Consider the following 20,230-nt stretch of genomic DNA (forward strand, 5'->3'; position numbering starts at 1 on the left):
CCCTCCCTCCCTCCCTCCCTCTCTCTCTCTCTCTCTCTCTCTCTCTCTCTCTCTCTTTCCCTCCCTTCCTTTTTTGGTTTTTCGAGACAGGGTTTCTCTAGCTTTGGAGCCTGACCTGCAACTTGCTCTGTAGACCAGAATGGCCTCAGACTCATAGAGATCCTCCTGCCTCTGCCTCCTGGGTGCTGGGATTAAAGGTGTGCGCCACCACCGCCCGGCTGCCTGGGGTTTTCTACTTCACCTTTTAGCAGATAAACATACAAACATACAAGCCGGGGTGTGTGAGCATGCTGGGAGAAAAATACTAGCACCCACCTGTCGTTCAGGCACATTCTCTCGTGGACAGGAACCAAAGGTGATTTTTTTTTTTTGTGTGTGTGTCTCAGGGGATGTCACACCCCACAGCTCGTTTACAGATATTTGCCTCTTCTGTCCCTTCATTCTCTTGACGAGAGATTCTTGCGGCTCCCAGCGTCTGCAGTTTGAGCTCAGAGTCTACATATTCTCAGCCTTCAGCACATTTTTAGAAATGAATTAATGAATAAATGAAAGCAGAAGCCGGTCTTAATTCCCGCTTCTGGCGCTCAAAGCCTTCCGCAATCTGGTCCCTCATCTCCACACTCTGAGATATAACCCTTTACTGCTCATCGCGAATGTGCTTGCAAAGACGCACACAGCTTGGAACTCAGCTCGGGCTCAGATTGGGCTGTGCCCTCCGTTGTGTGTGTGCTGCTGATGAAGCTGCTCTGCTGCTGAGCCCCACTGCAGTCCGTTCCTCCTCCCCCTCCCCCCCAACCCCATACTGCCCATCACCTTCGAGCCTAATCAAGCCCTCCCTCTTTTGAGGCTGGAAGCAGTAGGGAACCGAAGAGAGCGGACAGGGCCTCCCAGAATGGGCTTCCGGTTAGGAGGAAAACCTGGAGGGGCAGGACAGAGAGGTGCAGCCTTTGTCAAGCAGTGTGGCCACGACTTCAGACAAATCCCTTCAGTTTTGTGCTGGGGGTTTAGAGTGGATGGTAAGTTGCTTTTCGAACCTCACTAACACGGAACATACATCAGCTCAAGGTCTGCTGACTGTCTGTGTAGAATACCCAATCCCTCTTTGTTCCTTCTGGTGCAGAGAAGAGGGGATCGTCCTGCCAAAGACCATGTGTGCTCAGAACCACAGTTCCCCCTTTGCACCTTCTGTTCTTCCTCTCCAATGTGTCTTACCCATCAGCATTTAACGTACTGATTGATTGATTGATTGATTGATTTAGAGGCAGGGTCGCATTTATCCCAGGCTGACCTTGAATTCACGGTGTAGCTAGGCTGACCCGGAGCTTCTGAGCTTCCTGCTTCTGTCTTCAAAGTCTGGGGGTCACAGGCATGTGCACTGCGATCAGTTTCTGTGCTGCTAGGGACCAAGCCCAGGGTTCCTGCATGCTAAGCAAGCTCTCAACCAACAGAATGCCATCTCCAGCCCTGTGCTGATTTTGTGTTTTCTTTTTTTTTTAATTTTTTATGATTTATTTATCTCTATTTTATGTGCATTGGTGTGAAGGTGTCAGATCCCTTGGAACTGGATTTTCAGACAGTTGTGAGCTGCCATGTGGGTGCTGGGAACTGAACCCGGGCCCTCTGGAAGAGCAGTCAGTGCTCTTAACCGCTGAGCCATTTCTCCAGCCCCGATTTTGTATTTTCAAATCAGAAAGATGGACTTCCACATTGTCTATCATGGAATATCTTGAACCAGAATCATCTTACTTCTTTAGACTGGCCAAAAGGCAGGGGAAGACATTTTTTCTGTCCCAAGACAGCAGGCGGTACTGGACCCTGACAGGAAGGACCAGTCACGGCTGCCTGGCGTCCCCTTCCCAACTATGATGATAGTATTTCTGACTGGGCGGGGGCACCTAGGGCACTGGGTTTCCCAGAGAGTGTAGGGGAACAGGAAATTACATAGGAAACAGAGCTCCGAGAATCCACTCGGGGGCTGTGCACTTCTGCAAATTGTTGTTCATGCATGGATTAGAACTCTCTTCACCTGACAAAGGCAGCTGAGGAAGGTTCCCCTCTGAAAGACGAGCATGAGAGTGGAGCTCACACAGACTGGTGATGCTTGAGCTATGACAGGGACAGAAGAGCGAGGCCTCTTTGAACACCCTCATTGCTCAGTCGAGATGATACAAGGGTCATGTATTAGTAGTAAGACGAAGTTGATCCTATCCGGCTCTTTCTGATTCACCTTAAAAATACCTTTAATCCCAGCTCTTGAGTCAGAGGCAGGTAGATTTCTGCAAGTTCAAGGCCAGCCTGGTCTACAGAACAAGTTCTAGGACAGCCAGGATTACACAAAGAAGCCCTGTCTGGAAAAACGAAAAACAAAAATCCTAAACCTCAAAAGGTTGAAACTGTTTCACCAGTAATTTAGCTGCCTGCTCGAACTAACTTAAATATGCCTTAAAGGAAGAAAACAAAATCCAGACACTTAGTAACCTGGCATTTACAACAACCAGAGTCACTTCCAGGCCAGTCAGGGTTCAAACATAGAAGTACATATAAAACGAGAAATGGCTCTTATGTAAACTTGAGAAGTTCATTAAACTTGAAGTCTGGAGGGTGAATAGGTCATGCTTGTGCTGCAGAAGGAGGCATGAGAAGGGATTTCAAATGCACCTGCACTTTGTAGTCTGAGCTCAGGAAAGGTCTGAGTTTTCTTTTTCTTTTTCCTTTTCCTTTTCCTTTTCCTTTTCCTTTCCTTTCCTTTCCTTTCCTTTCCTTTCCTTTCCTTTTCTTTCTCTTCCTTCCTTCCTTCCTTCCTTCCTCCCTCCCTCCCTCCCTCCCTCCCTCCCTCCCTCCCTTTCTTACTCTTTCTCTTTTCTTTTTTGTTTTTTGTTTGTTTGTTTGTTTTTGAAACAGTATCTCACTATGTATCCCTGGCTGGCCCTGAACTCACAGATGTCCTGCTTCCCAAGTGCCAAATTCTCTTTTAAATACTTTCAGCTGGGGCTGGATAGATAGTAAGCCAAATGGCTAAGGGTGTGTACTGCTCTTCTGACAGACCCCAGTTCAGTTCCTAGCACCCATATGGGGCACTTCACAACAGCCTGTTACTCCAGATCTAGAGATCTGGTGCCCTCTTCTGGCCCCCGAGGTCATTGCACTCATGTGGGTATACACAAACACTCATATACACATCATTAAAAATAAGAAATTAAAATCTTTGGAGAGACTGACAGTTGATTAAGTCAGGCATACTTTAAATAAACTTCATTTCAGTAACTTGAAAACTGACATGTATGAGGTTCTAGAATGATCCCAGCACTGCAAAAACAGTCAAACTAGAATGAACTTAACTGAGAGCAATGAAATGTGGTCTTGAATTACACTAAAAAAAGCTCTCTAAATCAACACATCAGCTTGCATTTGTTCAGTATTTGGAAGAATGCAGAATGGCTTCCACCTCCCTCTTGTATCTAACTCTCAGAGAGAGTATCTTTTGTACCTCACTCAAACCAGAAACAAACTAGAAATGGAATTCTGGGCTGTGGTGGAGCTCAGTGGTACAGCAATTGCCTGGGCATGCCTGAGGCCCTGGGTTTGACCCTAAGATTGTGTGAACAAAATAGAAAAGGAACTCTAGGTCCACAGTTAGTACATCGCCAAGCCAGTACATCCCGTATCTCATAGAAGAACATGGTGAGACACGAAACAGAGTGGATAGACCCAGACTTTAGAGAGACAACTGAGTTAGCAGGGAAGGACTTTAAAAGGGTATCAGAGTATGTTCTAAAATTCCGAGGAAAGTGCGGAGATAATCAGATGGTAAATGGAGGCACAAAGAGGAACTGAAAGGGATGTTGAAGCTGAAGCAGAAAGCTGGACCAAAAAATTTACTGAAAAGCTTAACTTCAGATTAGTTCCACAGCATAACAATACCACCAACAAAGTCAGCGAGGTTGAGGACCCAGCAGTACAACTCCCCAGGGTGGCACATGAAGAGAAGGAATGAAAGGAAAGAACATTGTCCCAAGGAAAAAGAACAACAAGCTGCAGGAAATGTGCGCGATGGAATCTTCCAGAACGGTGGCTCTTGACAGTCACTTGAAGAGGAAAACACTGTCCAAATTGGATGAGAGCTATAATCTTGATATTCAAGAAGCCAGTGAACAGCAAGCAGGATTTTAAAAAACTCACATCAAAGCATATCTAACTTGTTGAAAACAAGTTAGAAAAAGAAATTCTAAAAAAAAATTCAACTAGATAAAGACACATGGTGTACCAAAGGACAGAAATTAGAACCACAAATATTTCTCAGAAATAGCACAAGCCAGAGGATGAAGCAATCCTTGATGTTCAGAATTTTTTGAACTTTTAATTGTATCTCTTATTAAATTATTTGTTTATTTTGTTGAAAGAAGCACGTGTTTGCCTTAGCATATGTGTGGCTGCCAGAAGACGACTTGCAGGAATCGGTTCGCCAACCTGGAACTCTATATTTAAGGAAAATATCCTTAAACAATGGAGAGAAAAATCAAAGCATGTTCCATACAAACAGGCTGTGGTAATTCCTTGCCACAGTCTGTGAGAAGTTATTGAAAGAGTTTCCTGGCTGAGGGAATAGGGAAAAAAAAGTAAGAATAAATATGAAGCACACTTTCTCTCATTGTTCAGTGTCTTTGAAAAACGTTGAAGCCAGAAGACTCCCATTTCCCGCTAAGATGGAGTACGATATATTGGATTTACACACACACACACACACACACACACACACACACACACACACACACACGTGTGGGTGTGTCTTAGCTAGGGTTATTCTTGTTCTGAAGAGACACAATGACCTATGGCAACTCCCATAAAGGAAAATATTTAAATGGGGTAGCTTGCTTACAGTTTCAGAAGTTCAGTTTATTAGCATCATGGTGGGGAGCATGGTGGCATGCAAGCAACATGGCACTGGCTACATCTTGATCAGAAGGTAACACGAAGTCCATGGCTGTGACTTGAGCATATATGAACCCTCAAAGCCCATGTCCATTGTGACACACTTCTTCCAACAAAGCCACACCTCCTAATAGTGCCACTCTCTTTGGAGGCTATTTTCTTTCAAACCACCACAGGGTGAGTATGAGAAAAATATTTTAAGTAACAGTTTGAAGATATTAACTAATAGGCAACAAGACTGGGCAATTAAGTCAAGTGCCCTCCACAATTACTCTGGATTACTGACTGGAAGGGACTGTAACCTCAGTGCAGAGATGTTAGCACATGCTGGTAATCCCAGCTCTTGGGAGGCTGAGACAGGATAAGAAGAAAGTGCATGGAGGACAGAGATGATTTTCCAAAGCACTTAAGATATTTCTAAAAAATAAAACACTGAAACATTAAAAATATTTCCACTTGCCAGATCCTGTCTCAAAAATAAAAGCATCCATTAATTATATTGCAATTACTTAGAAATACATTTTAATTTCTTTTGAAATATTTATTTGTTTTTATTTTATATGTCTGGATATTTTTCTGCATGTTTGTGTATGCACCAGGTGTGTGCAGTGACCTCCAAGGCCAGAAGATGGCATCAGATTCCCCTGGATCTGGAGTTATAGGTGGTTTTGAGCCACCACACATGTGCTGAGCCCTCTGTAAGTATAGCCAGTCCTCTTGACTGCTGAACCATGTCTCCAACCCCTGACATACATTTTAGATTATACTGTCAATAACTTTGAAGTATAAAGGACTTGTGGACAGGCTGAAATCCTATGGTTCCTCAATCTGGTTTCTATTGTCTTTTGCTCAATAACAGTATAAAATTGACTCTTGTGACAACTATTTGTTCAAGAAAGCTTTTATTTTGGTAATTAAGTTCCTTGGGAAAGACTTATGGAGACTGGGAGAGACCTGCACCGGCAAACTGTGTGGCAGAGGGACAGGTCTGGGCAGGAAAGAGTGGGGGAACATCTTCCCTTTCTATGGAACCTTTTACAGTGGCCCCTCAGCACAGCTCACTGCACAGTTCTTAGCAACTGCCACCCCTCCCCCTTGGTAAGTGCTTCCTTTTAAGGAGAGGTATAGACAGAAGTTTAGATGTAGACTGAATGGTCTCACAGCCATTCAGTTCCAACAAAACACACAGAGCTTATATTAATTATAAACTAGTTGGTCTATTAGCTCAGGCTTATTATTAACTAGCTCTTACAACTTAAATTAACCCATAATTCTTATCTATGTTTAGTTATGTCACTTGGTACCTTACTCAGTGAGGCATTCTTATCTTGCCTCCTCTGCATCTGGCTGGTGACTGCATACTGAGCCTTTCCTCTTCCCAGAATTCTCTTAGCCTGGTTGCTCCACCTATACTTCCTGTCTGGCTACTGGCCAATCAGCATTTTATTAAGCCAATATGAGTGACCAATCTTTACAAGATTTGTAAAGTACAAATAGTACAAGAGCATTATCCCATAGCAGGGAGGCAGAGTGTCTGGGAAAGCCTCAGCTGCTGCTGACAAAAGCCCTGACAACTAATGGGCAGTCCCAGCTGGTAACCAGAAAGCAAGATGGAAACCCTACACTTTTCCTTACAGGGACATCGATTGGGGTTTGTGCTCCTAGAGTTTCACTGATCTTTATGAGGGTGTCCTTATGGGATGTCAAGGAGCACATGGGCACAGAGAGAAGCAGTGTCATGGAGGTCTGGACCAGAACAATTTCCTGCTTTGATAAGTGAGATGTCTGCTCTCTCTCTCTCTCTCTCTCTCTCTCTCTCTCTCTCTCTCTCTCTCTCTGTGTGCCCACATGTATGTGCCTGCTATGTCATATATATGGAGGTCAGAAGACAACTTGCAGGAGTAGGGTTTTTTTTCCTTCCACCATGTGTATTCTGGGGATTGAACTTTCTGGTGGTTATCAGACTTATTGAAGCCACCTCTCCAGGCCCTGGCTCTAGGTCTTTAGACCACCAAAGACTCTGCTGGTGGAGAGCAGTATTGCCCACTTGACAATATTTGTTCGTGTTGGATCCTCTTTCTTCACTCTGTCTCAGGCTCTGTCCCTTCTTGGCAGTGACTTCTGACCCTCCTGTCTTGGACACAGATTACAGTCCTTATTCCTTGTGCTATTTTTTGCTTTGGATAACACCCATCCTGACTAGGTTTAAGTGGACAGTGGGTGGTGGGTCAGAGGGATGAACACACACCAGAAAGAAATGGATGCCTTCTTGAGTGGAACCTAGGTGGTGCAGAGCCTGAGGAATGCTACTGCCACCTCCCAGTCTTTCTGGGGTAGAGGGGACACAGCAGCTCTTTACTGAGGGGTTGAAGGGCTGGCAGAACCCTGGGAGCAAGACTAGGGTTCAGCTAAGGATATGGGCGTTCAATCAAGACTGAAGCCAGATTTTTTTTTGAGACACCAGCTCACAAAAAAACAATACAGAGACTTATTATTAATTATGAAAGCTCAACCTATAGCTTAGACTTGTCCCACTAGCTCTTATACTTTAGTTAACCCATTTATATTAATCTACATTTTCCTCAGGACTTTTCACCTCTCCTTCATCTTGCTCCTCCTGTTTCCTCTCTGTGTCCTCTAGTGACTTCCCTCTTCTTCTGAGAAATCTCTGTCTGGAAGTTTCGCCTCTACCTCTTGCCTAGCTATTGGCCATTTTGCTTTTTATTAAACCAATCACAGTGACACACCATCACACAATGTAAAAGAATATTCCACAAGACTCTGCTGGTTTTGGCCATTTGTCTAGCAAACCATGGGATGTCCAGAAGCTCTGCTGAATGTCATGGACATTTGATCCAGCAGTCAGTAGGATGCACAAGCCTGAGCAGCTGTTGCAGTTGTAAATATCAGGTGACATTAGTGCCCTGAAACATGCAGGATGCTGATGGCCTGGACTGCAGTTTGCACCAGGGTCACCTACTGAAAAGGAAAGTGATCTTCAGCAATGGTTCAGTGTTGAAGGAGCAGCAGGCTGCGTTCCTGCCACCCAGCTCCTGGCCGCCTGGCTAGCTTATGCCCCAAAATAACAACACACAAACTGTATTCATTTAAACACTGCTTAGTCCATTAGCTCTAGCCTCTTACTGGATCTCATATCTTGCTTTAACCCATTTCTAATAATCTGTGTAGCACCAGTCTTACCGGGAAAGATTCAGCATGTCTGACCTGGTGGCTTGCTTCATCACATCTGCCCTGGAGAGCAGAAGCATGGCGTCTTACCTCACTTCCTCTTCCTCCCAGCATTCTGTTCTGTTTGCTCCATCCACCTATGTTCTAACCTATCAGGGTCAAGCAGTTTCTTTATTAATTAACCAATGACCTTTTTTCATCAGTTCAGGAATCTTGGGAATTTTTTCCCCCCATGGAGATGGGATATGAGGTGAGAGCCCTTCCTGGGGGGGCTTTTGCTCACACGATGGGGATGTGGAGCAGGGCATCCCTTGGGGTGCCCACCCCTAGTGGACTGGTCACAATGTGTCTAGCACACTATGAAATGCCCTTCCAGTGCACTCCAAAGAGGTGAAACAAGTTCAAGGCTTCCGAAGGCAAGAGGCGATTCCTCCATCTAGATCTACACAGGAGAGCTGATGTAAGCCCTGAGTGCAGAGTCCACCTCTGGTCCTCTCACCCTTGGCATAATCCAGGCTGGAGGACCGATCTGGGCTTTTATTTTCCTAAGCAAGTGAGTTGGTGATCTGCATCTAGCAGGAAAAATCATGATAGGTGGATTAAGTGCAGTCTTGGCCTGGAAGACACCACCAAGTAGTTTACTGTAGTCCTCTGCTGATAGGTTTTCTCACTTAGGAAAGTTTAAGGCCTTTGGCTCTAGTTTGACTTTCTTTTTCTTAAATATTTATTGATTTATTTATTACTTTTATGTGTGTGAATACCGTATGTGTGTTGGTACCCTCAGAGGCCAGAAGAGGGAGTTAGGTCCCCTGGAGTGGAGCTACAGGCACCAATGAGCCACCAGATGTGGGTGCTGGAAATTGAACTCACGTCCCCTAGAAGATCAGCAAGGGCTCTTAACCACTGAGCCATCTCTCCGGTGCCTTTAGTTTAGTTTTGTTTTTAGTAATGAAACTCCTTCAAGCAGTCACTCAGATTTATAGGAAACAGAAAACAACTCAGGATTTCACTAACTCTGAAACTTTATTTCGTAACTGCACAGAGGTAACATTTAATTTTGCAGTCTGTTGATAATAATGGTGAGGCCATTCACAGGAACAGAAAGCCACATGAAGTCAGGATATAATAGTCAACTGTGACAATCACATCACTATGCGTGGGCACTGTTGAGATGCATATTTCAGAAAGAGAAATCGTCACAGATGATGACTTAAAAAATGCTTTTCTTACTTCAGAAGAGCAGGTTATCACTTCAAAATCAAGTCAACTCACAGTCACCAACCAATTCTGGAATATTAGCACAGATGCGGAAGACAGCCCGTGTAAAAGAGTTAGAAGTGCTTCCTGATGGTGGGAGCGTCACGGCTGGAAGTCTGTTACATCTTTACTTGTTTCCACACTGTTAGAACAGTCAGGAGAGCATGCATTGAGCTGACAACAAGTATCACGAAACGCCAAGGTCCTCAGTGTATTGAGGGGCTTCTAAGTTCCAAACGTTGCTTGAAGTGCTTAAAAGGCATTGTGCCATTTGATCCTAACAGCCACTCGTTTTTAGATAAGGAAACTGATGTACAGAGAGACTAAGCAACTGGCTTACACTACACAAGAATCTACCACGAGGTTGTGCATGAACTGTGCCAGAGCTATGCCTGGCATGTGACTATGTGGTGTTTGTTTATGGTGTCCCAGCGCACTCAACCTGGCACACACACACAAGACGTCGCGGCTTTCAAGTCTATGTACAGACACAGAGAGCTTGAAGTATATTGCCCACAAATGGGTCAGTCTGGAAAGAAGAGCAAACTTAGTGAACACTGGTGTGCTGAGCCTTGGTCCTCAGCACACTTGAAACTCCCTGTCCTGTGTTTGAGATTTAAGGAGTTTGAAACACATTTGCTTAATATCAGTCTTCTACAGAACTAAGGAAACACACTTGAGTGACACATAGCTAGTGGAGGGTGGGTTCCCAAGATCCATTCTGGGCATCTGTCTAGGTATCTCTTCTGAGCATTTTGATGCTGAGACCATTTAACCCATTGGGCCTCTGCTTCTTTCTCTTTCTAAAGAGTAACGCAGCCCCCCCCAACACACACCCTACGAATGCACACAACACCCTACACAGAGTAGACTGCTGCACACATGAAGTGGGATTTATGTGGAACACATTGCATGTTGCGGCCCTCAGTAGGTTGTGAGGTCACTTCCACCAGTTTTAAAGTCTTCATGGTTCAACAGACCAGAGTGACAGTCACAGCCACTCTGCGCATGTCCAGTTGTGTGCGTGTCTTTGAAAGTCCATCTTTTGCTCAAAGATTTCTCTCTATAGCTGTGGTGTACCCCTTGGTAACAGACTGGGTCAGTCATCCATGGGTCGTGAGACTGACCCTGCAGCTGGTTCTGGAACCGTCCACATGAAGTAGAAGAAAGGTGTGTGTGGAGGGAGACACACTGCCGGTGACATTAGAAACCCAAGGGCACGATGGTCCTAATTCATCTGGTGGAGGAAGGCCTGCCTCCCAGCTCCCCAGATCCCTAGTGTAAGGCCTGTGACTGCTCAGCTGTAGAGGACAGCTTGGGGAAGCTTCCAGAGTCTCACAGAATTTGCTAATTTGAGGGAAATGTCCCAACAAGCCACTCCACCTCATCTTTTAAACCTGCTTTTTTTTTTTTTTTTTTTTTTAATAAGGTCAATTCATTCTTCTATGGTATGAGTCAACATTGTTCTACTTGGTGTGGTTTAAGACAGTACATGTATTTGCATATGTCTGTGAGCGTGTGTGTGTGTGTGTGTGTGTGTGTGTGTGTGATGAGGATGGCTGGCGGGAGTTGATTCTCTCCTTCCACCATGAGGGTTCTGGGGATCAAACCTTCCCGAAGAGGGACATAGAAGAGAAAGTAATGCCTTTTTTTTTTTTTTTTTTTTTTTTTTTTTTTTTTTTAGTTAGGGAGAGGTTTAGCATGGAAAGAGCAAAAAAAAAAAAAAAAAAAAAAAAAAAAAAAAAAAGCCCAAAGTACTAGAAAAAGCTTACTTTGGTTTGGGCCCCAGGCAAAAGAACAAGTGGAAGTTACATTTTGTGGTGGCTCTGGAGTGACTGTGCAGATCCCAGGGATTCTGGGAAAGAAAAGCACACGATCTCATTAAGGGGATAATTATTCCTCCCATCTCTTTCGCATGGAGTTGGATGAATCTGTCTTCTTAAAGGGCAGTCCATTAGTCAGCTGATGGGCCTGCCCAACTGGATTAACTCTTCTATTTTGGTTAGTTTGGAATGTTAGGTCTCCACCTAGGCAAAAGGTGGATAGATTCCACTCTTCTGACCAGAAGGCAATGGTTTTCTCTTAATGAGACTCCAAAAAGCCCTGATCAAGGCCACTATAAAATTCCCTCCTCTGAAGATATAACCCTAAAATCATTTAGGGGATGGGCTAAAATTGGGGAACAGATATAAGCCATTTTTATCAGGAAAATCTAGAGATCTATTTCTAAAGCAATTTACAAAGCGATTAGTGTCTGGCTGAGGTCCCAGTCCCACCCCAAAATAACCTCCATGAAGCTGACAACGAGAAATCAAAGCTCCTTCATGACATTCATGGATCAGAGAGCCAGGGACACTCTTGGAATGCCCCTAAACTGCCTAGCCAGTTTCTTTTCTTTTCTAAAGATTTATTTTACAGGTGTGTGCTGCACATATGTATGTGTACCACATGTGTGCAGCGCCCAAGGAGACCAGGAGAAGGTGTTAGAGAGCCTGAAACTGGAGTTTGAATGGTTGTGAGTCACCATGTGGGTGCTGGGTTCTGAATTCCTCTAGAAGAGTAGCAAGTGCGCTTAACCTCCGAGTCACTTCTCCTGCTCCTGCCTAACCAGTTTCTATTTCCTGTCCACATCATCTGAAGAGGTTGCCAAGCAACCTTATCAACTGAGCTACCTGGCTGACCCTGCTGAGCTTAAAGGACACTGAAGTACAGAAGCTTTAGGTATTTTAGGAACTTAGTCATGTATTTACTAACAATCTACTTAAGAGTCCCCCAAACCAATCTACTCAGAGTCCAGGCGATTTTTTTCCTCAGAAAGAAAGATTGAGATGGGGCACTAATAGGTACATCTCTCTAATCGCAGAACTCAGCTTGGGAGGCTTTGATGCAGGAAGAGTGCAAACTCAAGGCCAGCCTGGGCTATAAGGTGAGACCCTGTATATATATATATATATGCTTCTAATGCTTGACTTCAACCCTGTATATTAGAGAAAAACCCACTGTAATAAGATTAGCCTTGTCAAGCACTGTCCCTGTGTCCACCAGGAGGTGAAGGGGGGCCGGGAGGTCTCTCAGTTATTCCTTGCATTGTCCCAGCGGCGATAGCCCTCTCTTTCCCCTGGCTCCTCCCTGCTCTCATGCTCAAAGTAGGCCTCTTCTTCTTCTTCCTCCCGGACCACCTTCATCAGCTCCAAAAAGGAGGGTAGTGGGCCCTCATCCTTCAGCTCCCGGAGCCGGCACCAGAGAACATTGTTAAGGTTGGCTCCAGCCATGACCTGCTCCAGGCGTACCTGGTCAGCAATGTTCCGGGGAATAGCCCGTTTTTCCACAGCTCTCCGGAGCAGAGTTTCCAACCGGAGCACGTAGGCTGAGATTTTCTCCCCTTCTTGCTGATACGTCTTTAGGTATTTTACCTGCGCGGACCTACGGCTCTCCAGGCTCCCAAACACCTGCTTAAAGGCCTCCAGACACTCTTCCACGCTGATGGAAGCATTGTCTGCCTGGACAATGTGCATGAGGTCCAGGGCGGGGCCACGAAGACTCTCCATCACCCACCTTTTCTTTTCGGCCTCAGGGATGGGCCACTCTTTGGCTATCTCAGTGGCCTGTTCCAACCAGACCTCGAAGGACTCCTCCTCTGGGGCAGGGTCTGTGCTTCCAGAGAACACTCGAAGCTTACAGTACTTCAAGGGCAGTGGGGGCCTTGGGGCGTGAACCATTGCCTGCCCCACAAAGTGGGCCAGTAACTCAGGGGATGTGAAGGCTGTGGTAGCCGGAGACACTCCCTGCTGCTTAAGGGCTCGGAACATCCCCGCAACCGTCTGCCCTTCTTTTTCTAGAAACAGGTTCAGTCTCTGGAGAAACTCAGTGTCCTGGTTAGGGGTCTTAAAGACCACTTTCCAGACACCCCCCTTTCCCTGCACCTCACTGGGGACCACAGACATATCCGTGTCCTCCGTGAGCTCCAGTAAGACAGCGTTGGTGTTGTCTTGCTTCTGGAATAGCTTGCCTAGCAGGCGGTAGTTGCCCACACACTTGAGCGCCTCCTGCAGGGCCGCCTGGATCTCAGGCTCACCACAGTTCACTGGTATGCCCGTCACCATCAACGCCTTCTGGTCATCTACACTCATGATCTCGCACCAACCCTCCAGCAGGGCCACTGCCATCCTCCCAGGCTATGCTTTTACACTTAGGCCCTTTTGACTTAGTCTCAAGAAGCAGGCGCTTCCCGTGTGTCTTCAGACCCGCGGCAAGTTTGATGGGTACTACAGTTACCTGTGGCTCTGCAGTGGGTTTGCTGCTCGTTCCTTCTGAGAGCCGGGGACAGCTGTGTGGCGCTGACTCCTGTCACTGGGAGGCACTTGGAACAACTGCTTTTCCCATCTCCTGCTTACTGTCACTTTGGCTCTCTCCGGTCAGTGGAGAGGTGGCTTCCACTGTAGCTCAAACCTCTGGGGAGTCACACAGCAAGATGGTGGGGACGCCTAGGGAAACAGAGGTTCATTTTTACTACACAGACCTCTACTTCCCAGGACACACCCACATTCTAGTTTGGAATGGAACGAGGGGTGGACCAAAGGCTATGACTCCCACTGTCCCTGTGTCTGCCTACCCTGTTGAACTGTCTTTGCTTACTGTACCCTTTCCCTGTGGGAACCAGCTTGAATCCTGTCTCTCCATCCTGAAGCCCCATCAGTGGGTGGGATTCAAGACCTTTACCAGTTGAAAGATGAGATTAGGAGACATAGTTAAATACCTGTTTATGTGCTCCAGAATGTTCCTCAAGAATCAAGGAGCCATGTATTCAGTTTGCAGCTCAGGAAGATGTCTCCCACTTCTATATAATAGTCTGTATGCGTCTTCACTTCACCCAAATCAAGCTGTCCTGTTATACACAAACATGAATAATGTGTTTTTAGGCCTAAAATCTAGTAATAAAGATTAATGCACGTATTAAAAATATAACAGTTCAGTAAAGCATGAAAAAAAAAGTGACAGACCTGCACAATTTAATGGAACATCCTAAATAAGATAGTTGCTATATTTTAATGAAGAAAAAGCCCACCTAGTTCTGGGGATGCTCGTCAGTCCAAAGAGTACTTGCCTAGCATATAGGCAGGAAGCCTGGAGTTCAGTTCCCAACATCATGTAAACTGGGCTTGGTGGCACATGCTTGTAATCTCAGCATGTGGGAGGTAGAGGCAGGAGGATCAGGAATTTAAGAACATTCTTAACCACATATGGAGTTTGAGGCCAGCCTGGGCTACATGAGAACAATCTTTAAAAACAAATTCAACTGCACTGTGTGTGGTGGCACCCCCAGTATTCGTGGAGATGAGGCAGGAGGATTGCAAGTTTGTAGTCAGTCTGGGCCTCATAGGGAAATCTTGGCTCAAAAAGAGAAGAAAAAGATATAAACAGAACGAAGTGGAATTAGTCAAATATTTAAAAATGATTTTTAATGGGTATAAGATAAAAGTTGAATCTCAGAAAAATAAGTGTACTTTGGAGTTAGGATATTCCTACCTACCGAGTGAAGTGTCCACGAAGCAACTTGCTCTGCAGGGAAAGGGAGACCTACAAATGTAAAAGGGTCCCTATGACAGCATGGTCACTTACTCACGGGGATGCCTTCCTAACAGGCTGAACATCACAGAGTGCACTTATGCAAGCTAAGATATCCACAATGTCACCAGACCACATGAATTCTTTTTTTAAATTAATTTGATGTGCATTGGTGTTTTGCTTGCATGTATGTCTGTGAGGGTGTTGAATCCTGTAGAAATGGAGTTACAGACAGTTGGGAGACACCATGTGGATGCTGGGAAATGAACCTGGGACCTCTGGAAGAGCAGTCAGTGCACTTAACCACTGAGCTATCTCTCCAGCCCTAGGCCGTGCATTCTTATGGAGTCACTGTGGTATGCCAACTGCGGTGTTCGAATGTGGTGCTTGGCGGTGCCTCCCAGAGACCTTTGTAGAGTGTACGTTAGGATGCCACAGCCATTTCTCCCTTTAGCCTGAACGTTTCCCATCAGTCTGAGGGAGGCCCTATGGCATAGATGCTAGCCATAACTATGGCAGAAGCTGTCTCAGAAGCAGCTTCAGTCTTTCTGGGAGGTGCTAAAGGTTATTCCAGTGCCAGAAGCAGGAGGACAAGATGCTGCCTTACCCTGTGCCTGGGAGCATGGGGACTTGGGACTCCAGACCAATCCAAGCCTGAGATCTTCTTGTAGGAAAGGGAGTGGACTTCCTCCTCTTGGTGTATTTGGAGGAATCAGAAGTGTAAAGGGGACTGGAGGGTCTAAGAGTGACACTCAGGTCAGTAGAGCACTTGCTACCATGCATGAAACCGTGAGTTAGATAAGCCAGGCAGAGTGGCACGTGCCCATGACCCCAACCCTTAAGAGCTGAAGGCAAGAGGATCAGAAGTTCAAGAGCATCCTTGGCTACATAGGGAGTTTGAGGTCAACCTGGGGTTACATACAGGACCTTGTCTCAAAAACAACAAAAACAGCCAAACAAAGGCACTGAATGCCCAGGTCCACAGCAAAATTGTCATGCTAAAATTATCTAGCTTTTGAGGCCTTTCACCTACAAGGGATAGCCTTAAAACAAAACAAACAAACAAACAAACTGAAAACCCCCGCGTGTCTGGAGAGATTGCTCTGTGGTTAAAAACACAAGTTTTATTCCTAGCACCCATATAGTGGCTCACAACTTCTGCAACTTTAGTTCCAGGGGATCTGACACTTTCTTCTGGCCTACAAGGGCTCAGGCATGCATGTGGTGCATGTACATATATTCAGGCAGAACACACACACACACACACATAATGAAAATTACTCCCCCCTCCAATTTAAGATCCCAAGTGAAACACCCTTCATGTACAAAGGGCCACGAAGGAAATGTTTAGATGTGAGAGAATACAAGCATTTTGCATTTTTCTCATACAGAGGGGGCCCACAGGAACCAGGCTCCAGGGATCAAAGACCCGGCTTGAATCTAACTTGACATATGACCTTAGGCATAGCCCCTCCTAACCCAGTGTCCTAACTTGGAAGGCCAGAAGGACCAAATCCCTCATCGCACAGGGCTTTGGTGAAGCATTGGAAATTTTAGTGGAAGCTTTTGTTAAAATGCCAAATGCATCGGGTGCTAATGTCCAAAGGGCCACATATGGTGCTCTCAGCTCCTGCATAAGTTCGGGGTGTGTGTGTGTGCGTGTGTGTGTGTGTGTGTGTGTGTGTGTGTGTGTGTGTATGAACTGTGACTCTCCATCCATCAAGGTATCTCCAACAACTGGGGGCGTTGGTATCCACATACAATCCTTCCCTAAGCAAAGGCTGACAATGGAACTGATTTCTTGGTCACACCGCCCTGTGAGAATACACTGCAGCAAACTGTCTCTCATAGACCAAACCCTTTTTCCTTAGTGAGCATGCTCAGATCTCCCTCCAGGGTCCCTAAAAGATGGACAACACTTCTGCTGGTTTCAACCACTCTGGAAAAACAGAGGGGGCTTAAATCCACTAGAAACAGGACCAGAGGTTGGGAAGAAGCCAGGAAGGACCCAAGATAAGAGTTTGGGCTGGAAAAGCCTCCAAGCTGGGGACCGTGGCTGGACCGCGTGCGCGCGCGCGCACACACACACACACCTCCTCAAATCTTTACACACTTTGGCTGCGCACAATTCACAGTATGTAATCCTCCCCTAAACCGTGATTGAGCTCTACCCTTAGCGCAAAGCGCTGCCGCCAGAGAGAAACAGCATCTGGCAGCCGCGGGGTTCTGGCGCAGTGTGCAACAGGGGCGGGGGGGAGCTAGGTGGGACGCCCTGAAAACAAGATGTGTCTGGAGTGGGCTCAGTCTGCCCAGTTCCCAACCATTTTGGGTGGCGGTGGTGGTGGTAACCAGGTGTGTGTGGGGAGGGGGCGGTGAGTGGGTGTGTGTGGTGGAAGATACCAAATCCAGACCCTCTTGGGCCTTTCCTGGGGCAGTGGCCAACCTGCAGGGCTTGGGACTTTCAGATAATGTTGAGGGTCCTCAGTCTCTATGTTGAGGTGCAGTGCTGTGAGTCGCAACCTGCATTCTTCTCTAGACCCCCAAGCACCACAGACCTGCTTCTTTCTCCGGGTCATTCCGCCCTTTCGCTACGCCCCTCTGCTTTCTTCCCCGCCATGTTGTGAGCCCCACCTTCTACCGCAGCAGCTGCAAGCAGCAAGAATATCCTCCTTTTTCCTCTGCTCCTTGAAGTCTTCCCCCGACAGTCCCCTACACAATCCAGGTCGGGGGTAAACTGAAGCTTTGGTGTCGGGTACTTGGGTGTCTGAGACAAGCCCTTGCTGTTTCCAGGATTACCCCTCCCCAGAGTCTGCAGGCTTGACCCTAGGCTTCCCCAACCCTCAGCCCTCACCCAGGGACAGGGGAGCCACCTAAGCAATGCAGCGAGGCAGGTGGAAGAGAGAGACTCAGGGTTAGGGTCTGCACCCTCCAGTCCTCGCCCAGCTGTAGTTGTCCGACACTCACCCTGGCGCCGAGAGCGGTCTGCTGGGCGGCCGCCGCGCATCCATTAGCGGGTGGAGTGACCGCTTCACTTCCGGAGCGCGGGCTCCGGGTGCCCCCCACCTCCTTGTACCCTCCCTTTCTCGCCCCTCCCTCTGAGTCCCCTCCTTCCCTCTCCCCCCCTCCTGATCGCGCGTTCAGCCCGCCCCGCCCCGCCCCGCGTTGCCGGGAACTGGCATCCTCTGCCGCAGCGACTGCCCGCCCAGATCCAACTTTGCCGCTCGCTCGGAGGTGGCGCGGCGGCGCCGGGGGGCGTGGGTAGGGAGGGAGAAAGCAGGGTCAGGAGGAGGGACCGGGAGGGGTGGGTCGCCGGCTCGCCAGCCCTCCATCCTTTCTGTGCACCTTGCTTTAGGCAGGGAGCGGCAGCAGCGGCGGCGGCAACGAGGGGCTAGTGCACACCCAGCCAGGGAGACTTAGGGAACCACGGACGGACGGAGAAGACCCTCCCCAGCGCCCCCCGAGTCATGGCCGAGAGAAAGCAATCTGGGAAGGCGGCAGAGGACGAAGAGGTCCCTGCCTTTTTTAAAAATTTGGGCTCGGGCAGTCCCAAGCCCCGGCAGAAATTCTGCGGCATGTTCTGCCCGGTGGAAGGGTCCTCGGAGAACAAGACCATCGATTTCGATTCGCTTTCGGTGGGCCGGGGCTCGGGGCAGGTGGTGGCTCAGCAGCGGGATGTCGCCCACTTGGGCCCGGACCCGCACCGGCAGAGCCGGCGTGCCAGCGGGGAGCCATCTGTTGAATCGGGCCGGAAGGTGGAGATCCGGCGGGCCTCGGGCAAGGAAGCCCTGCAGAACATCTACGATCAGGTTGGTATGGGAGGGTGGGGACGGAAAGTGGGGCTGAACCCTGGCATCTCGCGGAGGACCGAGCATCCCCGCGTGGCGGCCGGCACGCGGCTCTTGGAGCTCTGCCTCCCGCATCTGCACGCGCACCGCGCCCTGCCCGCCCCTTCACCGCGCAGGGTGCGGCGAGGCACGGGTTCGCCGGTGGGCGTCTCAGCGCCCACAAAGGCTGCCCTCGCATCCTTGTGCCTGGGAGGTGGGGAACCCGCGTCAGGGACCAGCTGATCCCTGAGCTAGAGGCGACGAGTGGCGATTGGGGTGGACCACTGTGCTGTTCTTAAATCCTCCCGGGCGGCATCCGATTGCAGCTGCGGCTCAGTGCCCCACCCTTTTTTGATGCAGCTCAAAGAGCGCAGGGGAGGGCTGCAGTGAAGGCCAGAGGACTTCCCTGGGGTCGAAGGGGGAAGGGGCTCACATGACTCCTCGGACTGGCAAGGTCTCCGCCTTGGGAGCGCTTCGCACCAGGGTCCTGTCCCCTGAGGTCAGGACCACGGCCAGCGCCCCGAGCCTGTCACCAGTGCCTGGACTCGGTTCACAACCAGTGAAGAGTCGGGAAGGCCGTGATGTCACCAAGAAAAGCTAGATAGCCCATGTGCTGAACAAAGTTCTGCTAAGTGTCTCGGCAAGGGCTTCCCAGCGTGCTTCCCCAGCGCTGTTTGGGAGGCACTTTGGGAATGGGGAGAGACTACGTGGATTATATTCAAAGAGCCAAAAAGGAAAGGAAAAAGAGGATGGGAGGGGAAGACTTGCATTTGAAGACAAGACTCCCTGATTGTGTTAATGTTGAGACAAAGAAGGCTAGTTTGGTTAGTTATCCGCGGTCATAGAAAATGTTTGACATGGTCCGGTAAATCCCAGCAGTGCCCATTTCAAATCCACTCGTCTTTTCACACACATTTTCCTCCGTTACGGGGCAACATTTATGCTCGTGTATTTTTTCACAGTTTTTAATGTCTGAACTGATCATTTACAGTGCACAGTGCCTTAATACTCGATTGCTGTTTCTCTCCCGTGCCCGCGGTGAAGATAAGAAGCCAATCTATGAATGACTTTATACTGAATTCCCACGTGCCTTCCCTTCCAGGGCAGGAGGAAGGTTAGTCCTAAAGGTGCTTCCATTCAGACAGCCACTGGACAAATTGGGGGCAGTTTGTACATGCTCACTGCGGGGCTTGCCCAGCATTCCTGTTGTATGCTGCAGAGAAAGCCTCAGAGAGCATCTCTGGGGTCCGTTTCCCAACACCGCAGAGTGTTCGGGTTTTTGACTTTCCTAGAACCACTTCTAGCCAAAAAAAAAAAATACTTAATTTACACTCACCCACCCATCCTCTGATTTTTAATTTTATATCACACTAAGAGGCAACTGGAATCTAAATCCAAAAAGCTTGTTTTGTTCCAAGTGATCAATTGAACTAAAAAGTCTCTTCTTTCCTTCCTTTTTTTGGCTT

The 20,230-nt window shown here is 47.8% G+C and overlaps 1 protein-coding gene and 1 long non-coding RNA gene across 2 annotated transcripts; both read right to left on the reverse strand.

Annotated features, from left to right (window-relative positions):
* Positions 1–11,099: 11,099 nt before the first annotated feature.
* Positions 11,100–13,774, reverse strand: Pnma2 (PNMA family member 2). Its single transcript, XM_050121883.1, has one exon. The coding sequence runs from the start codon at positions 13,539–13,541 to the stop codon at positions 12,447–12,449; it is 1,095 nt and encodes a 364-aa protein (XP_049977840.1). The 5' UTR covers positions 13,542–13,774; the 3' UTR covers positions 11,100–12,446.
* On the reverse strand, positions 13,771–18,001 carry LOC126488419 (uncharacterized). Its single transcript, XR_007588684.1, has 3 exons — positions 17,905–18,001; positions 14,132–14,260; positions 13,771–13,859 (listed from the first exon to the last, which is right to left on the reverse strand). It is a non-coding gene; the product is annotated as an uncharacterized lncRNA (long non-coding RNA).
* Positions 18,002–20,230: the final 2,229 nt, after the last annotated feature.

The sequence above is a fragment of the Alexandromys fortis genome, unplaced genomic scaffold (assembly GCF_014885135.2).
Source record: "Alexandromys fortis isolate MF-2015 unplaced genomic scaffold, M_Fortis_MF-2015_v1.1 scaffold_203, whole genome shotgun sequence".
In the NCBI taxonomy this organism is placed as follows: Eukaryota; Metazoa; Chordata; class Mammalia; order Rodentia; family Cricetidae; genus Alexandromys; species Alexandromys fortis.

What these genes read in the sequence shown, in the direction of transcription:
- Pnma2 (XM_050121883.1), bottom strand. Translation starts at nt 13,541, where the DNA reads ATGGCAGTGGCCCTGCTGGAGGGTTGGTGCGAGATCATGAGTGTAGAT.